Genomic DNA, 20,267 nt, shown 5'->3' with positions numbered 1-20,267 from the left:
TTCACCCTTTACCCCACGTACTCAGTTGCGCTGATCCTGTGGTGAAGGGATCAGTGACGTCCTAAGAGGGGGGTGAATTAGGATACTTAGAATTATTTTAGCTCCAAAAACAACACAAGATAAACCTATATCAATTTCTATCGAAATGTGCTCTTGGTTTATCTAGTGTGTCTACTCTACCGATCAAAGCGCTTGCAACCTATCTAAGAAGGTAAATTGCAAGAATGTAAATGCGGGAAAGTAAGTAAGGTAGAGAGAGTAAACTCGGCACAAGAATTTTTTTCCTGTGGTATCCATGGAATGAATGCCACCCTAGTTCATATTGGAGCTCCACAAAGGATATGCTCCCGGTTGGCACCCTGTCACAACTCTTGAGCTACCAAGTCACAAAGACAAGGTCTCCACCCGGATAGCCACCAAACCACCAAGGCAAGGTCTCACCACTAGCCTCTCTTCCAGTTCCTTGCCATCGTAATCACTTTGGAGCTTGAGCCACTAAGGCAAGGGTCTCCGCGCCCCCACACAATCACCTTGCCACCACTTCACACCAAGTCGAAGGGTCAACAAGCTTGCCGGTGAGTTACCAAGACTCTAAGGTACTGGCGTACCACTTGGTACAAGGTTGGATCACACCTTGATCCACTCTCTAGGCAGAAATCCCCTAGCAACACTCTCTCTAGGACTATAAGCACTAAACACTCTCTAATCTTGTGCTTAATCGCCTTGGATAATCACTTTAAGCACTTTGGTAACTTGGATGTCTTCTCAGGTGTACATGAACTTCTCTAAACTCCAGCAGCATGCCACTCCTTCAAATGACTGAGTGGAGAGGTATTTATAGCCTCAAACCCGCGCACTGGCCGTTGACCCAATGGTTCAGAAAAGTTGTTAACACCGGATCATCCGGTAAGTACACTCTCACAAACTAGCCGTTGAAACCTCACTCAAGCCTCTGTGAACACCGGACACACTAGTGTATACTTAATCTTCATCACCAGACTATCTAGTGAAATATCGTGAGCCATCCGAGTCTTTCCTTCTTCTCGATGTAAATTGTTCTGGTGTAAGCATCCGGTGCACATTACTTCATCACCAGACTATCTGGTGAGTTACTTCAGCCAACCGAGCCAATGCAACCCTCTCAAGAAATAATGCTCCGTTGTGCACATCCTTCATCACCGGATCATCCGATGTGTTAATCTTCGGCCTGCCTATTTGCACTATTCATTGTCTGTGTGTGCAACACATTGATCAACGGACCATACGTTGCGTTGAACTTCATTCTGTCTCTTTGCACTATTCATTGTCTAGTGTGTGCAACACACTGATCACCGGACCATCCGATGCTTTGATCTTCAACTTCAATGGCTGCAACCTTTTCTGGACCAAACGCTCCGGTGTGTATCTTCTTTGATCACCAGACCTTCCGGTGAGGTCTTCAAGCCTCTCTCCCCTTTGCTAAATATGCTCTGGTGCAGTTTCAACACTAACACCAGGCCATCCATTGTAACACTTTTAACAATTTTGGCCACGTGTCACCCAAGAATTCATCCGGTGATTTCATCAAGTTATACATCGGAGCATCCGGTGAACTTATCCTCTTTCTATCTTGATAAGCAATCAAAGCTCCAGTGAGTTCAATACCCAGAGCACAGGACCATCCGGTGAGGCAAATCTTTCTGAAACTTCTCCAATTCAGTCCAACTTTATCCCGGTTGCGGTGACTTCTTCATGTATTTCATCCATGAGACCTACTAACCTATATTCTTGACAAATATATTAGTCACATTAACTATGTTATCAATAATCACCAAAATCACAATCATGGACTAATAGGACCATTTTGCTACATGTGGTTGTGCTTGTTCCTAGTCCAAAGCTGCTTCTTCTCCTCACTCTCCTTTTTGAACTGCTTTGAATTCTTCATCTGCACAAAAGCATCCCAATCTTCCTTTTTCAAGTGCTTATAGCTCTCGAAGGGCACCACCCCTTTAGCCAAGTACCGATTAACAAGCTTGATCTTAAAACTTCGGTGAAGTGTCGTGATCGCTTTCATTGCTGCATTGATCGGGGCGATCGTTTGACACTCCCTCATATTTTCAAGGTACATCAGATACTCCTTGATGACATTATCAAACAAGTCTCTCTTCCCTTCGTCACTAAGGTCATCGAACTTAGTCGTTATTGGCACCCTCTCCCGAGCAATGAGCCCTATGACCCTCTAGAATCTATTCAAGGCCTTTTCATCCGTAGACAGCCTGTTAGCATCGATTCCCGTGATGTAATGAAATTATCTGACAAGCTTGCAAATGGAGTCCTAAACTAGCCGCAGCTTGTGAAGTATGGAAGGTGATCAAATTCTAGTTCCAGCCGTTAGATACCATCGATTAAGTAGATAAAACTAGATATAACGAAGGTATAAAAAAAAGAAGCGAAACAGAAAAAAAATCAGTTACGAAATGCAGTAATTCTTCTTTATTCTTCTAATTGATTGCAATGAAATTCGGCTCAATCTTTTTTTTCGTCACTGTGTTTGTGTCCTTGGCTTCTAGACTCGTGCACTACTACCAGCTGTCTGACTTGGAGAGTACGCTTCCTCTATCTAGAGAGAAAACAAGGGGAGTTAATATAAACAAAAAATATTCCTCTATTCAAGAAGTATAAAATGCATTGACTTATATCAATACCTCTTTGGCGGGATCATATTCAGAGCTACTTGTCTGACGTCGGCTCTCTCGTTCGCGCGGAATAGGGCTCGGACTGTGATACGAGCGTTGGCTTTCGCTGCTGCCGAAGGGGGACGACGGGTGCGAGCTTGGACTCCTATATGCCCCATCTTATGCCGAGCAGCCGCTAGTGTGAGCATCCTCTATGTTTGTTGTTTCTTAGGGGTGACAGTCTTCTTAGAGGAAAGAAAAGGAATCAAGGTTAAGAACATGGTAGATTCAAAGGATTTTCGTTTAATCAAGTGTAATATAATCATGGTGATTAAATCTACTAGTCGAACTATCATCTAGATTATTGTGCATGGTACATTTATCAAAGACAGATAATGGTATATCAAAGACATGCTATATCAAAGAAAATTTTCATTACCAGTCTAACCTTACCTTCTATATGTCATATTACTACTTTAAGAGTAGAACAACATATAATGGTTAAACATGATCTTGCAAGAATGTACCAATAGTTCAAAAGAAAGAGCACCATCCATCATGTAAGAATAAAGTACTGAAAATTACGTAGATGTTAAAAGAATTGCTCTTAGAAAATTAATAACAATTGCCCTAGGACAATCAAGGTCATGCCCCCTAATTGTTCTATTGAGTACATCATTGTCTGGACAGTTTATAAAGTTCTCAACTAGTTACTAGAACCTGGACAAGGCCCTCAAGAACAAACAATACCATGGACAATAATGTTGTGCCAATTCAGAGAGCATAAACTCTAAACAGAACTATTAGTTTGCTGCCGAGATAGAGATACAGAGAGAACAACAGGATTCAAAATATGTACTGACAGTAGATAAAAATGAATCTCGACATATAGACAGGAGAATACCATCAACTAAAATCTCCGGGAGCTACCAGATGTATCAAACAACTAGAGAGATCACAGGTTTAGACTATTGTACTCATAAACATGCCCAATCTCAGTGTATCAAGTCATCATCAAGCAAATATGAATATGTATCGGTGCTGTCCAGAATAGAGAAAACATGATTTGGTATGAAAGTGACAGCATTTCATAAGCAAAAATGTCATACATCATGTTTAAAGCAGTAATTGAACAGCAGGTTGTAATTACAAAAAGAATTGCTCTCAGATACTTTACAACAGTTGGCCCCAGACAACACAGGTCCTGCTCCCTAACTGTTCCATGGAACACATCATCTACTGGGCATATTTCTAAGTTCTCATCTAGTTTTAGAACCTATCCATAAATCTCTAGATTTAAATCATCATGGACAGTGCTGCATAGACATAACATAGTACAAGCCTAAACCATTGTACTTAGAAAAACATGCCCAATCTCAGATCATATATTCATCATCGAGTATCACATCACATACAATCTTACTACTCAGAACAGAGGAGGAGAAAAGTACTCGCATAGTCACCCACTGAAAGGAACTAATGATCGAGACTAGGCACGACAACTCTACCGTTGTCTCAGAAACCCTATGCACCTCGTGGGGAAGGAAGAGGCCGAGGTAGCGGGTTGGCAATGAGGAAGCCAAGTGACGCGTCGGGGACGAGGAGGAAACACGGTTGCGCATTGGGAGCTTGGATTCGGGGAGGAGGAGATCGGAGCAGGCAGTTGGTGGCGAAGGAGGAGGCCAGGGCGGCGTGTCAAGGACGAGGAGATCGAACGGCGCGTCGGGGACGAGGAGGAAGCACGGCTGCGCATCGGGGAGCTCGGATCCAGCGAGGAGGAGACCGGGGCTCACAGCTGGTGGGGAAGGAGGAGGCTGGGATGGTGCGTCGGGATGAGGAGGTCGGGTGGCACGCCAGGGATGAGGAGGAAGCACAGCGGCATGTCAGAGAGGCGCGGTGGAGCAGGGCGGCAGCGAACCCTAGTGTGAGCGGGTGCTACGGGCGAGCAGGCTGGGACTTAGGCAAAATGACACGGAGGAGGGTGGGACTGAGCCTATATATATACATGCATATAAGTAATAGGTGATAGGTTAAGGGTATCACCCATCAGCTATGATAATCACCCGTCACTTGTAATAAATCATAGGTGACAGGTGATACTTTTAACCCATCACCTATGACTTATAAAAGGTAAAAGGTGACTAGTCATACTATTCATCCATCACCTTTTATTTATAATAGATGACGGGTGAAGAGTATCACCCGTCACCTATCACTTTGATAGAAATCTTTCAGATTCAAATTCATAAAATTGTTATATGGAATTTTACAATTAATTCAAATTCAAAACCATCTAACTTGTTATATGTAAGCAAACCCTTAATATTACAAATTCAAATAACATGAAACCTAAAATTCAAATTTGACATTAATATTATAGATTTGACATTAATATTACAAATTCGTCATTAATATTATATATAAGTTTAAATTTGACATTAATATTACAAAAATTCACAGTTTTTGTGCTTTCTTGACATTGATCCCTTCGTTATGATCGGAATGCGGGTATGGAGTTTTCTCGGTTGGTAAAAGGTGTGGCACGATTGCTATAGCAAAAGGAGGGATTTCATCGAATTGATTGAACTCATCCTCATCAACGTTGTTTGCAACTCCGATGATGCGTCTTTTCCGAACGAAAACCACATAGCATTTCTTCTTTGTTGTGTTAGTCACATAAAAGACTTAGCGAACATCTTTAGTGAGTACGAATGGTTCAGACTTGTATCCGACATATTTAAGATCAATGCTAGTGAATCCATATTGTCATTAGTGACACACTTTGCCCCATATACTCAACGGCACCGAAATAGGGCTACTTTGAATCCCAAGTAGTTTAGCTCCCAGATATCCTCTATTTGACCATAGTATGTACCCCTCTGCATGTCGTTGTCATAAGCATCTATATGGACATCACTATTCTGGTATATGCTCTTCTTATCTTGGGCAACTGTGTAAAATATGTATCTATTTATATCGTACCCTTGATATGTCATAATTGTGTATATAGGGTCTATTGCCATTTTTTATCAGAGCACTTGTAGGAGTACTTGATTGTCTGATTCGATCTCGGAACCAAGTCGTGAACCTTTGCATATGTTTCCTCGCAACCCAAGCTTCGATCTATCCTGGATTCTCTTCAAGTAGAATCTGCTTGTGCTTATCGATATATGGGCACACTTCGCTCATTTGTTGCAGAATGAGGAATTGAGATTGGTCGTATGCCTTCATATCACGAGTTAGTGTCATCTTCCCAAGAACCCCTACACCTACAAGCCTCCTCCGTCGCATAACCCTGCACGATGCATCCCTCAGGAAAGGCTCGATTCCTTATGTACAACTTGAGAACGCCTATATATCTCTCATATGGAAACATGTGCAGGAACACAGGGCCAAAGTGGTGTATCTCCTTCACAAGGTGAGCAGTGAGATGTACCATGATATTAAAAGATGATAGTAGAAAATACACCTCAAGAATACATGGTCTCAAAGTGTCTTTTTTCTAGCTCCTCCAGCGAGTCTGGATCGAGCACCTTTTATTCAATTGCATTGAAGAAAAAGCATAGGCTCAGGATAGCCTCGCGAACCTTAATTGGGAGGATGTTCTTAATATCTACTGCAAGTAGTGACGTCATCATCACATGGCAATCATGAGACTTTATCATGGTAAAATTTATTTTCAGCTCTTTCACCAAAACAAGTCTTACGATGTTAGACGAGTAACTGGAGGGAACTTTCACACTGTGCAAGAACTCATAGAATTCTTTTTTCTCCTTCTTAGAGAGAGTGATAGCTACTGGGGTAGGTGTTTTCCTTTGTCCGTATCATGTGCATGGAGCTCCAGCCTTAAGACTATTTCTTCAAGGTCAGCTCTTGCATTCTCGTGATCCTTTCATTTTCCTTTCATTTGGAGCAATGTACCGATCAGACTCTCATAGATATTCTTGTTTACAAGCATATTGTCGATAGAGTGGCAGTCATCTAATTTTTCCCAATACTCTAGCTCGAATAGTATTGATTTCTTGTTTCACATTCTCTTTTTTTCATCATCCTTGGAAGATCTTTTTTGCTTGCCAAGGACAACATTGATATTCTTAACATAATTGTGAACATCTTTCCTACTGAAATACCTTGGAGGTAACGCTTTCTCCCTTATACTATCGAACTACTTGTCCATGTTTCGATACAGGTGTTTCTTGTGAAGGAAACGCTGATGACACATGTACACTATTTTTTGAGTTTTTCAACCTCAAACTACATGTGTCATCTAAGCAATGGGGGCAAGCTTCACCTTTTCTTTTGCTCTGACCTGACAAATTACGAAGTGCTGGCAGATCATTGATGGTGACGAATAACATGGCATGCAAGGTAAAGTACTCTTGCTTGTACTGATCTCAAACCTCGATGCTTTCCAACTAGAGTTCCTTCGAATAAAGGCTTGAGGTACACATCAATATCATTGTCAAATTATTTCAGCCCTAATATTAAGATCGATAACATAATATATTTTCACTTGTTACAAAGTCAGGGTGGAAGGTTGTAGATCGACAATATAATAGGCCAGGTTGTATGTGAGGTACTCATATTACCGAATGGATTCATGCCATCTGTGCTCATAGCAAACCTAATATTTCTTAATTCTTCAGTGAACCAACCAAATATGGAATCAATAGTTCACCACTAAGCGGAATCCGCCGAGTGCTGTATCATTGTGTCATTCTTACAACCCTCCTTATGCCAACGCACCAATTATGCCTCCTTTTTATTAGCCAACAAACGCTTTAGATGGGAAATTACAGAAAAATAGCATAACACCTTCCTAGGAGGACCTTTACTTTTCTTGCCTCCATCCCTATCACCACAGTCATTTCTACTCTTATATCGATGGGTTCTACAAACGGGGCATTGATCCAGCTCTGCATACTCTCCATGAAACAAGATACAATCCTACTTACATGCATGTATTTTTTTCTATTTCCAGTTCTAAATGACAAATTATCTTCTTCGCGTCGTAGAAGCCCTCGGGCACCAAGTTCCCCTCCGGTAGTATGTTCCTTAGCAGATCCAGCAATACTTCAAAACTCTTATCAGTCCAACCATGAGTTGCCTTCAACTGTAGAAGCTTTAGGTCCTCAAATAGCTACGTGTACTTCTCCTTACAGTTAGGATAAAGAGGTGTCTTGGAATCTCGCACAAATTTCTAGAATTTAGCAAACTCACCACTATTATACTCGTCGTATCGCTCGACATTCCCCGCCATCTGATCCACATTCTCCACAAAATCCTCAAGATCATTATAATTGAAACATAATATGTCCTCGTCCCTAAGATCATGATCCATATCACCGGATGTAAGTCCTTGATCCATACTGTCCGTATGGAGGCTCCGATCCATTAAGGCTTTCATCGCCATGTTTGTTCCAACATGTATAATTCTCTTTAAATTCACGTATAACCAAGTATGCATGAACATTGTCTGATTTCGAGGACTTTTTATCATTCCTGCAATCATGACATAGACAATACAATGTTGTTTTACCATGATCTTTCATATCCACCAAAACAGCACTCATATAATACTTTACCCCGCTCATGTACTCCGAACAAGTCCGAGTCTTAAGGTACATTCAACTTCTGTCTGCCATCTCCAATGTAAAAATATCCGTTCTTCATTAACAATTATCTTAATTACATGATTAAGCATGCGATTAAAATTTCCATACAATTGCACTAGAGCTATGGCATCTCGCGGTAGATCGGGCAAACTTAGTATCAAATCTAACTTAAATTTAACTCACTTGTACTAAGATTTTGGATAAAGATGTAAAATGATCGATTACAACTCAAAGCACAAAAAAATCTATCAAATAGGGGTTCGAGAAAGAGGAAAGGAGAGACGCAAACCTTCAAAGACCTAGCAACAATTCAAACTTCAAATCAACAAGATATTAGAGTCTCTAGTGGAACTGAAAAAAATCATCAGATCTACTATACGCATAGTAATGTTAAGTTATGTAACTGTTGGACGCGCATAGTAGCTGATCAGCTCTTATAACAGAGCTAAGTCATCAGTGACAAGTTGTAATATAACCTGTCACTTATGACTATTGCAGGGAGACCCGTCACTTATGACCAGATAATAGGTGACGAGTCGTAATATGACTCGTCACTTATAACTGGTGAAAAAGACCCGTCACTTATAATCAGATCATAAGTGATAATGTGATAAGATCATAAGTGATAATGTGATAAGTGACACCCATCACTAATGATCTGTTATTAGTGACGGATCAAGATCCGATGCTGACATGAGGTTACATAAGTGACAGGTCGTAGAAGAAGTCGTCACTAAATCATGTCTCTTTGTCTGTTTTTCACGTGGTGATTCTAATTAATATAGCTACAACCCTAGCTTCTCATATTAATCTTCCTGCTTAGTTCTTAATTTTATTTTCCATCATTGCAACGTTCTCGTTAGTAGCAGAAACTTACAATTTAGATAACGATCCACTTGTTTTTCGAGTTCGATAACCCTGGAACACTGGTGGAAAACTGCAATTGACTCGTACGCTTTGATATTAATTTATTACGTGTAACTCGCAAAACAACAGTACAACCTCAGGCGATCTGTTCCTTCCGATAACCCTTTCCCGTGACGGATGCAGCCAATAGGTCTAAGACAAAATTAGTCTTTGTGCCTTTTTTTAACCAACATACCAAAAGAGAAATAAATAATTCAACAAAGAAAGCAAAAACAGTTCAACTAATTGAATAAATTACCAGACTAGCTTGGTCAAACCGGCAGGATCTGGTTAGGTTTGGCTTATATATGTCGATAATCTTCTGAATTCTAATTGCATCTAGCTTAATTATATTACAAACTTTAAATTGGAATTAATAAAAAACTTAAATAAATAAATAAATCAGAACCTTCCGTTTATAAGTGTGTCTCCGGTACTCTACACCCTGCTCCCATCTATCAACAACAATTCCAAGAACTAGGTCCAACAAGCTCAACAGTTGAAAGTATCCAGCAAGTTGCATGGATATTTTGAGATAAACATGACAAGAAAATACTAGCTGCAGCTTCAAAATTAAACTACTATGAAGATCAAAACATATTTCCGTCAACATGGAAGAAGCAACAACTCTTCTCCTAAGAAAAACATTGAAGCAACAGCAATTTTTTTATTTCATATTTTGGAAGCATATCATAATTGTTCTGATCCCTTCGAACGCTCTTACGTGAACCTATTTATGGTGTAGCTTTTGTCATATTTTATTATCTCATAAATATAAGTTAAAAATAAAAAAAGAAAAAAGATACAAAGATATCCGTTTCAGGCGGAAGATATGCGTTTCAGATACAATATAATGAGAAAAAACTATATGAAAAAAGAACAGCGCAGTAATTTCCTATAACACGTGTAGCAATTACAGGAACTAACTTATTTGGTGTGGGCGTGCACATCCCATAACCCGAGTTTGAGTCGTCTTTGACTAAGATTTGGGTGCCCTCTCTTAACGAAGACACATCAATTCCTCCCAAGTGTTCTTGATTTTTAAACAATGCAGACATGCAGTTGCAGTTCAGAATTTAAGCAAGAAAGTGCGTATCTCCATAGGTCCCAACTCAACAACGAGAGCTTGACTGTCAACCGGGCCACCTTTCACTGGGTCGGGACCACTTTCGGTGTCCCCAATGACATTCCAATTTAGCTTCTTTATCTCTGATTTCTTTTGATTTGCTGAAAGATTAGTCTCGGTCAATTCCTTGATCTGCAGAATGGAACAGCATTAACATTTAACGCTAAGTCTCGGTTCTGATCGAGAACTATTTATAAGCGTGCAATCAACGCTACAGGATTATTTTACAACAAGTTCTGCTGATCAATAAACATGAAGTGCAGTGAAATTACTTACAGTTCTCTTTCCAAACACCTTCCTTAATTCAACTTTTGCCATCACTGAATATTGAGGGTCCTCAGCAGCCTGCAGATCCGGTGAAGATTAATCAGTATCATTAATTCATTATCAAGGAGAAACAAATAGAAAAAAAACAATGTATAATCTACAAATATACCTCAAAAAGATGGGCCAGGCGGAGTAGTGTGGTACCATCATCTAGATTCTGAAATGTTAAGCCATGCTCCGTTAACAAATGTATTATTGGTAATATGATGCTATGGGTTCAGGTTGAAGGAAGGTAGTACTACGAAACCTGCAAGGTGACAATTGCGACATTATCAGGAAGACTGTAATTCCCATCCATGATGCTTGTTTTCGCAACATTGTAGGATTTCCAGCTTGTCTCATCCTGCAGAACAACAATTGTTAACTGTGGCACAGCAACAGCATGAAAACACTAAACAGACGGTTTGTTAGACTGTGCAAATATACCTCATGAGTAAAAGCAAGAAGAAAGGGTGAATAAACTTGCTGGCCAAATGTTCGTCGCCAGTGAGCTCCATGCCCTAGCTTGTCGACATTGACATAGTAAGTCCCCCTGGCCTGTAATTTTTTTCCAAGCAGAATTACAATAACTGTAGCAAGTGAATAGCAGGATGCTGATGGAGAATATAGAGACAGATTCAATATTGTCACTAAATGTATACCGTGAGCCCCTCGCAATCTTGATCCACACAAACAACTTCATCTAGTGGCTCTCCAACACCTCTGCCATCATCTTTAAGTATACGCCTGATATTGGCAACATTCATGGTTAGAGAGAGTTTCCGTATGCAAGGGAGACTTAAAACTTGATACGCAGATTTTTGCGATAGACTTCAACAGGCGGCAAACTAAGTAGGAATAATTTAAGATTTTTGCGATAGACTTCAACAGGCGGCAAACTAAGTTGGAATAATTTTTCTTCATAACAACGGCGACAGATTTAGATACAGAAAACAAACTAGAACTATAATAGTGTGTGTGGATAATGGAAGGTTATCTGGAGCAAGATCCTGGAACTTCTTTTCACAGGAGCAAGATCCTGGAACTAGCTGAGGGCACTTCAGCTAATACCTGTGGAGCATAATCTCTAGCTGACCATCCTGAATACTTGATGCTCCAACAGCACGATCCACAAGTACAGATAGCTCATATTTTCCATCTGCTACATAGACTCCTAGATTGACCTGAAAATTCTATGTGTAAGAAATCTTCAAATCTAGTAAATCGGGAATCTAATTCTAAAAGATATAAGCATTACGCCCCATGGCAAAATATTTCGTATAGAGAACATGTTGTAACTAAAATTCTATTATGGTATCCAACAACCAGAAGATAGTTTCACTCTGAAAATGTGAATACTGTGCTTACTGGATAGTAATTTCCTGCAACTGGTTGAGTTACTTGAAGGTCCCAATCCTCCCTGTAGTTTCTCACCTGCAAATGAAATTCTCTGTGATCCATGTAAAAGGAGAGTATACAAAGATTTAAAAAATCTAGCAAACTAAATTCAGAAGGGCACCCCCATTTTCCCCATAAAAAATGGTTCAGATATATAATAGAAGGTTGGGCAATGATCTGTTAAATAACATACTATACAAATGTGTGATTTTAAAACAACTATAAACAGATGACTATCATATCAAATATCCAAAGCACAATTATATCGATCATTACCCTTTTGAGGAAATCCCTTCCATTAGAATCTGTATAAAATGTACTGTTCGTGGCCATATTTGCTGTCAAGCGTGTGATGATCTCCTTTCCTACGTCATCGCCAACAGGAACTGGCCCAATCTTTCAAATATGAGAGGAACAAAATTGTTAATTCAGTGTTGAATAATAGATGCATCGCTCGAATATCATATTGTCCAAACCAAGTAAGTATTATACGAACATCTTTTTCCAAAGCTGGAAGTAGTTACTAACCGTGTATTCAACTTCAGCATGCTCCTTGTTCTTGTAGAGTCGTGTAACCTACAAAAAGAAAATGTTAATCAGTACTGCGAAGGAGTGAATTAGCAAAGTCTGATGGCAAATGAATCCCATGTAATGCTCTTACATTAGGGTCCAATGATCTTGTGAACTAAATCACTCTTAATCCTGATGGGGAATGTAAATTGGAGAAATTTTTTAGATCTAACCTGATAAATCCATGAGCTGAATTGCTGATGCACTTCATCAACTAGAGGTCCATGGATAACTTTCAGTGGAACCTGAAGGAAATAAAAAGAATCAATCAATTAGGAGAGAAAAAAGGATTTAAAATTCTAATTAGTACATGACAGAGGGGTAAACTTATGTTATTAAATAGTACTTGAGTGACTATTTTACCAGAGCTACCAGAGAGCAATCGAAAATCGATTAAGTCACTTCTTTTCTTTGAATATAGCCTATACTCACCAATACGTTTAAAATTATCAAGATTTGAGACATGAACAACAATCTCAGTAGATTCGTTTCGCTTAATGCATTTTTATTATTATTATACTGATTTGTAGAAGTATAAAGTTATGGAATGGACAAGTATGTCCCCATGTCCATAAGAAGTCAATAGCGCCAAACAAAAATAACAGAGGGAGTACACCTTTTGAAGTCGTGTGATGTTAAAAGATAAGAGGGGACTAAAGATAAATACCAAACTTTAATCCATTGACACTGGTTTGGGGAACACATAAAAAGTAGTGGGGAATTACACTATGCCTTTCCAAACATTTCAAGCCCCCTGGTGTCAAGATGGAACCAAAAATAAATACTACACCATAAAAAAAACTCTTGTTTGTTGAATTGATCAAAATATGTGGAGAAATACAGCAAACATAAATAATTCGAGTGACTATTAATAGAAACTTTACACTTATACAAGTTAAAATAATGTCACAGGGGAGATAGATGAATGGAATATAAAACTGACAAACACAAACAAGACATAAGGTATTACCAATCTTGAAACAATAGTCGGTGTATTACCATCTGGTCTAAAAATATACGCCCCAGATGCCTAGAATAAAAAATATATGTTAGAACAATTTAATATGTGATCAGATTTCCTTGAGTTGAGAAAAGTCTGATTCCATAGAGAACCTGTGAATCCAAGGCATCACCGGTGCTTGATCTATACCAAAGGAAGCTTTGTTGAATTGGCAAATCCACCTGGAACAAACAATGTAATTTTAATATTACATAGCAGGATTAATATACTTACACTGTAGGGCTCCAACAAATAGTAACGTAATAAAGTGGTTTAAGCTCTACAAACCAAAAAATGTTTTGATCTATTATAGGCCAAATCTAAGCATGCAAAAGTTGAAACACTGGTTTCTAAAAATTAAACTAATGGTATTAAAATTATTTGTGTCAAATCTTAAGTGAAATATTTCTACAGTTTTATTAATTCATTCATTCTGTTAGCAGAACAAAGTCTGTGTTAGGACTCACCCCTGAGACAGAATTGAATATCCTCTTGAGTTGTCCGGATGTTGATGAAAAGGACATTTTTAGAGGCCCTGGTCCAACTTCAACTGTGTCGTTACTTGGAGAAACCATGGCTGAGACATATCCGGTTCTTTTGTATCCTGGACATATTATAGGAAATATTAAGTCAATTAACCTAAAACATGAATAAAAACTGTCAAATAAATCTTATTTTTCAGACTGACCTACCAGAGTATCACCACTAATCATATCGTATTTGCAGGCACCTTAAGTTTCTTTTAGAAAAGTTAAAATTGGTGAAAATAACAGAAACCAGTTTTGAAACTTATAAATTGTGTTGCATGTTAAATTTTACAAATCACAAGAAAAGGCATGAGTGAGGATATGGTGCCCAGGGGACTGGCATCCCCATTTGCAGAAACGTAGTGCATCTAAATTTGCTTGTGTTACCCTGCTATCCAGCTCAGTACCTCTACCAATAATGTTATACTGTCAGTTTATTATTGATAATACAGTTTCATTGTCCAATTAGAACAAATCAATTTTTCTTTGCTAGTGGACCATCAATGTTGGAGTTTAATTCAAATATTTAAGCAGACGTGATTCACCTGTCCTAGCGCTTCTTGAAATGATGTAAGAGTTCCATCCCATTGGTGGTACAGAAGCTTGAAATACTAGCCAATACTTAGGGGGCTTGTCTGTTGTGATTCCAAGATTAGCTTTCACATAGAACTTCCTCAAATTGCTGGTAACATTATCAACCTCAATTAGTTGGGACTCAACAATAGTTCCATCAGAACTTTTTACAACTAGGTTTTCATCATTGACCTGAAAATGTTAAAAGAATCATGTAACCTTAGAAGTAGAGCCACTCAAGAAGGTAGGGTCTAAAAGAAGATAAAAACCACATCACCAAATTTCCCCCAGTACGTTTGCAGAGTACCAAAGATTTTTGAATAATACAGTTTCTGTACGTAATTAGAAAGGTTTAGAACAAATTTGGGTATATTTTCCCCTTCACGAACCCCTTGACCTTTGATCTATAATGTTCTTTTTACAGATCATCAGAAGTTACAAAACAAAGTTTTCAGACACTCACTGGAATCCTTATGAAGTCACTACGTTCCCATCCAATAGGATTGTAAGCAACTACAACCTGCAGAAGATCCTATCAATATCTGAAATCATAATTTGTATACATTAGGATAGAACAGATAGTACTTACTAAACTCTTTGCTGCTGAAATTGCTTCCTCGGTTGAAGGGCAGTAGCTTATATTGAGAAGTTGGCACTAAAAATTGATTCAATAAAAGAGACAGTTTCATCAGTTCTAGAATCACATGACAACCTTTGAAAAATTTATACAGAGTTAGTATATAGTACAAAAACAATAAAAGTTCTATGCTAAAACAGAGTCAAATACTAATATTAGCTGATCGTATTACCTTCTTTTGATAAAAATTTAAATGACCATGGAAAAGAATATGGAAGAAACATATGGAAAAAGGAAACGTGATAAGTAGTACTAGAATTAAATCTGTTTGAAAAAAATAGAAACCAAAAAAATCAAGTGCACATTATCTCACCTGACTAAATTTTACTACTGAGGACACACATGTTCCATTGGAACTTGTCAGACAAGTCAGAGCAGTGTTGACACCTTTCTCAACCTAAAAGATAAGCATAGCTAATATATCAGATTTCATTGCAAAATGAAAGAACCCTGTAATGTAAGCATTTATGCAAGGGAAATTACAAACCTTAGATGTTCCAAGAGCAAGGCGTTTCGAATAGTCATCAGTTGTGTGTTGTTTCGCTGTACCTGAGACTGCATCATGATGCTGGACAATGCCCATTGCGTCTTCCAAGCTGGAAGTGAACAATCCTAAGGAACTCGTACCCACCAAAAATTCTATTTGGCGTGCAGCCTGTCAGGAAATGCCATGTTCCCAAAGTTATTCTAGAACTTATCAATACATGGTTTAGACAACCCCCATGATTCACGCAGTTGTAGAATTGCAGTGCACGGATGTCGTACCAGGTAATATCCACTCAGCATTCGAACATATCGCTTGAAGGTAGGCCGGCTTGTAAAATACCCAGTCCAGTATGCATTTGTTGAATCAGCATAGCTGCAATTTTCAATAGAATAAGATCACAGAGAACGAATTCTTCCAGTTATTTTACTACATTTGAGAACTTTACTAAGTTTGAAACTTACGGGAAATAATCATCATATTTTACTGGCCAAGATTCATTTGATGCATGTTTAGCATCTGTGTAGATGGACGGAGTAGAATACAACGCATGTACTCGGCCATCCTGCAGCGTTAAGGACATTATCTTCTTTATTTTCGAATGCTTTCAAGATATAGTTAGCTATGGCATGTCACCAAACTGCATAGGAAATTCACATTAATTAATGTGTTTAGGCTGATGCTCAAAATATCATAATGTATATGTTGTCATCTTGTTGATGAGATGCAGTCTGGTAAGCCTGTATGCCTGCAATCAGCAGAACCAAACCACATGGTCGCAGATATGATACAGGTCCTTAAAAGAACATGTCACTTATGTTTTATAGAAATTAAAAAGATTTTCAGAATGCAAAAAATGACTAATGCTCGTCAGTTTAAAATCAGCAATACCTTGTTCACATGATGGATAAGTTTGTCCATATTCCGGAACCAAGATTCAGCATACTGATAATTAAAATCATCCCCCATGGTCCACATTATGTGGTTTGTACGCGTAACGTTTGCCTGATTAATGAAACATCAGAATTAAGATCCAGATTTCAGTTCAAGACCTAATTTCAAATTGCTCCAGTAAACCAAGAGCTGTCGCAACAATTGGAAGTTTACCTGTGCTATGGCTGCAGCAACAAAATCATTAACTCGTTCTTCGACATTATAGTCAAACAGCAACAGGTCATCCTAGAAATGGTTGTATAATTAAAGTATCTGTAAGGTTCTGTGGAGAACTGGAGATCATTGGAGCTGCTTGTGTAAAGACATGTACCTGAACAGGTATGACATCCTCAGCCAAAACTTCGAAGCTAAAGCCATTTGGAGGGCTATAATGGACAGGAAATGCATTTGTGAATATCTGCATTTAATAATGCAGTTAAATGGCACTGAAGGAAAACTTAAAATTTGAATGAACGGAAAAAGGTTAAGTTACAATTTAATCCTTCATGCTAATGAATAGGATATACAGAACTATTTGTGAGAAAGAGAACAAGAAGAACCTGTGAGGATGAACCAAAAGTTCTTGAGCCGCGCCATATAACCTCTAGGCCTTTATCTCCTTTACGCTTTGCCCTATCTTGGTAATCAATTCTTGCAAAATGCATAGATTCGAAACCAAGCTATAATTGCAATAAAGTAAGCAAATGTCAAATGCAAAAGCTTCACACAGTAACATGTTGATTCATCTAGAAGAAAAAAGTCTATCAGCAATTAAACTTTGAAAAATCATTTATATCACCTCTGCTCCCAGCAAATAAGCTTGAACTGCAGAATGGCCGAAAGGATCAATTTGCCACCCAGCCCTTGGAATCTTGTTGAATTGTTTCTTGATCATCCGGTGACCAAGTGTGGTCTGATCAATCATGTCAATATAATGGACAGCAGCTTCATCATGCATACACCACCCACCATTTCTGAATCAAAATATCCAATCTTTTTTTAAAGCGAATCTGAAGGCAAAATCAAAGGGTAGAAGGAAAAATCACATTCCATACATGAACTCTAGCTGACCAGAATCAACTAGCTTGCGGACTATGGCCTGGATTTTTGGGCTTTTCTCTGCCCACCACCTTTGGAAGAAAGCCTGAAGGAATCTTTAGTCAGTCCCAAAGTCAACATGATTCAGCGTTACTTATTGAGAAAATGAAAAAGATTCAGCATTACTCGACAAAAGTGCCTTTCTTATCCTAAGCTTTGGTCTAGATCCATTTCACCTTTTGAGAGTCAAATTTCAACCCTGAACTTTGGGCACAGATTTAAGAACAATTTATCCTTAATCGATTAAGTGTACAAGTCAGTGATAGTCTGGGTCCCAGATGTCAGTGGCAAAGAAGATTTTTTTACTTTTAGTAAAAGTTGAAAGCTCAAAGACTTAAAATTTACATATTAGAAAAGGATGAGGGCCTGAAATTAGACACGATTGCAGCATTTGAGGGACAAGAAAGGACTTCACTGCTGAGATGAAACAAGATCAGGAAGGCCTGAATGTGATGTGGTGCATTTACACCCTAAATGTCCAATTGAAATATTTGACCATAAGCACAGTCAAAAGTATATATTTTAGGAAAATTAGCACCGTGCCACTGTACAAGAACTGTGAGTGCTACTTTCTAGGAAAATAACATTCCGAATCTACGGATGATGATTTATAAAACATCTTACAGCGCAAAGTTATTTACTCATTTACCTATTTGTAAATACCACTTCATACACAACATTTTGGATATGTTCACCATATAGCACACTGCACACAACACCACGACCGCTCCAGCTCTTCTTCTCAGATAATCAATGGAAGCCAATTGAAGGACGACCAACTGAATTCAGAAACTAAAAGAAGAATGTCCATCCCTATCTAGGAGTGGAAGGTGGTCCTAGTTGTAGCACAGGTACTACACGATAGCAGCCCACAACCAAACTGGATGGCAGTGCACTCTCCGGTCTCTTTCTACTTGTCGGTATCGAGATCAAATTGGTGTGCAATAATGCACACCATTTCATAGTTACATTTCAGGAACCTATCAAATGTACAGTGGCGTAGAAGTAGTTTCGATGACGGGTGGAACATGAGCAGTCAGCAGATAACGGGTGGAGATAATGGCGAGAGGGGCACGATGGAAAGGAAGGCGAAGGCGAGCACATGGGTACCTGCTCGACGACGACGAACTTGCGGGCGGGGTCCCTGGCTAGCGCGTCCACCACCGAGTCCAGCGTGTTCATCACGCACGCGCCCTGCCACGCAAACCCAACAACCGGTGAGCAGAGCAGAGCCGAGCCGAGCACACCGACATCGACATGGCGGCGCGGCACGGCGCTGTAGATGGGTTACGCACCTGGATGGTGTTGTTGGAGCCAACGTAGTACTGGTCGATGGTCTTGAGCCACCCGACGTCGTCGTGCGAGTGCGGCACCAGGTGCACGTTCAGCTTCCCCTCCACCGTAACCCCGGCGCTCGCGTTGTATGCCGCCGCCGACTCCCCCCTCGCCGCCGCGAGCACTAGCACCGACACCATCACCAGCATCGGCGGCATCGACGCCATTGCTGATGGCTTGCTCCGTCCTAGCGCAGAGCGGAACGGTCAATGGAGTGGCAGCCTAGCTATAATGCGGACGCACCGTTCGGCTGGCGCTGGCGCTGGCGCTGGCGTTTGTTTCTCACGAGGCGTTCGGCGTCGCGGCCACGTGGGGGACTCCGTCAAAAGCAGCTGTGACCAGTCTGCACTGCAGCCAAATGGAGGTGATACAAACAAGGAGACTCCCCCCTGTCTGAAAGAATAAAATTTCACGGTTCGTAGTCTGTTCTATACGGCACTTTTGCTTTTTTTTTTCTAGTCTAATAAAATCAATATTTCTCGTCTTCTTTTAAAAAAAATCTATTCTGTAGTTATGTTCACTATGTCATCAAGATTAAACCTTATATGTACAAGTCAATTGAGATGATCAATAAATATTAGAGAGATTTTTGGACTACACTTGCGCCCAATTTCGATTGCTGTTCTGGCTCTCGCTGCGAATTTGCTACCTCGTCAACAGCCACCGAACTAGTGTATTTCTGTATCTTTCCCTTTCCTTTCTTTTTAATTTCAAGTTTTACATAAATTATCCATAGTTCTTCTTTTCAAAGGAGCAGTTGTGTGTATTAGGAAAAGTCCAAGCTACTATACAGGCATGCACATGTACTATCTGCGCCATTGGTATATCATGCCATGTAAAAACTGCAGGATAAATGCGTATTTTTAAATTTAATTTAATAACTAAATAGATTATGAAGAGAAACTGATAAACTAAAAATATGATACAGTGATATTACAACGAAAGCATATAGATAACAGAACTACGTATGTAACACTCGTACATGATCACTAATAAGAATATCATAACAATATCCAGCATGGTAAACATGACTAAACATATACTAATCATAGCGCGTGTATCCTGTCAGCAACATGAGATGTAGAGACCCCCGTGATGGCGA

The 20,267-nt window shown here is 39.4% G+C and overlaps 1 protein-coding gene across 1 annotated transcript; it reads right to left on the bottom strand.

The window, feature by feature from the left end:
• Positions 1-9,825: 9,825 nt before the first annotated feature.
• LOC133903362 (alpha-mannosidase) lies at positions 9,826-19,429 on the bottom strand. The gene is made up of 29 exons (XM_062344702.1): positions 19,126-19,429; positions 18,941-19,024; positions 17,788-17,876; positions 17,532-17,706; positions 17,293-17,412; positions 17,064-17,150; positions 16,907-16,978; positions 16,691-16,804; positions 16,264-16,364; positions 16,081-16,174; positions 15,803-15,970; positions 15,629-15,712; positions 15,268-15,333; positions 15,142-15,198; positions 14,651-14,870; positions 14,046-14,182; positions 13,692-13,760; positions 13,549-13,608; positions 12,752-12,823; positions 12,537-12,584; positions 12,285-12,404; positions 11,979-12,044; positions 11,682-11,794; positions 11,273-11,357; positions 11,058-11,168; positions 10,879-10,974; positions 10,741-10,788; positions 10,581-10,649; positions 9,826-10,436 (listed from the first exon to the last, which is right to left on the bottom strand). The coding sequence occupies exons 1-29, from the start codon at positions 19,330-19,332 to the stop codon at positions 10,248-10,250; spliced, it is 3,021 nt and encodes a 1,006-aa protein (XP_062200686.1). The 5' UTR covers positions 19,333-19,429; the 3' UTR covers positions 9,826-10,247.
• Positions 19,430-20,267: the final 838 nt, after the last annotated feature.

The sequence above is a fragment of the Phragmites australis genome, chromosome 21 (assembly GCF_958298935.1).
Source record: "Phragmites australis chromosome 21, lpPhrAust1.1, whole genome shotgun sequence".
Lineage (NCBI taxonomy): Eukaryota > Viridiplantae > Streptophyta > Magnoliopsida > Poales > Poaceae > Phragmites > Phragmites australis.
The sequence above is the reverse complement of the archived record's forward strand: the minus strand, read 5'-3'. Positions and strand labels throughout refer to the sequence as shown.

What these genes read in the sequence shown, in the direction of transcription:
- LOC133903362 (XM_062344702.1), bottom strand. Translation starts at nt 19,332, where the DNA reads ATGGCGTCGATGCCGCCGATGCTGGTGATGGTGTCGGTGCTAGTGCTC. An exon ending in CTTTTGGTTCATCCTCACAG is followed by an intron (nt 17,151 to 17,292) that starts GTTCTTCTTGTT and finishes TATTAAATGCAG; the next exon opens with ATATTCACAAATGCATTTCC. An exon ending in CGACTATTGTTTCAAGATTG is followed by an intron (nt 12,824 to 13,548) that starts GTAATACCTTAT and finishes TATTTCCTTCAG; the next exon opens with GTTCCACTGAAAGTTATCCA.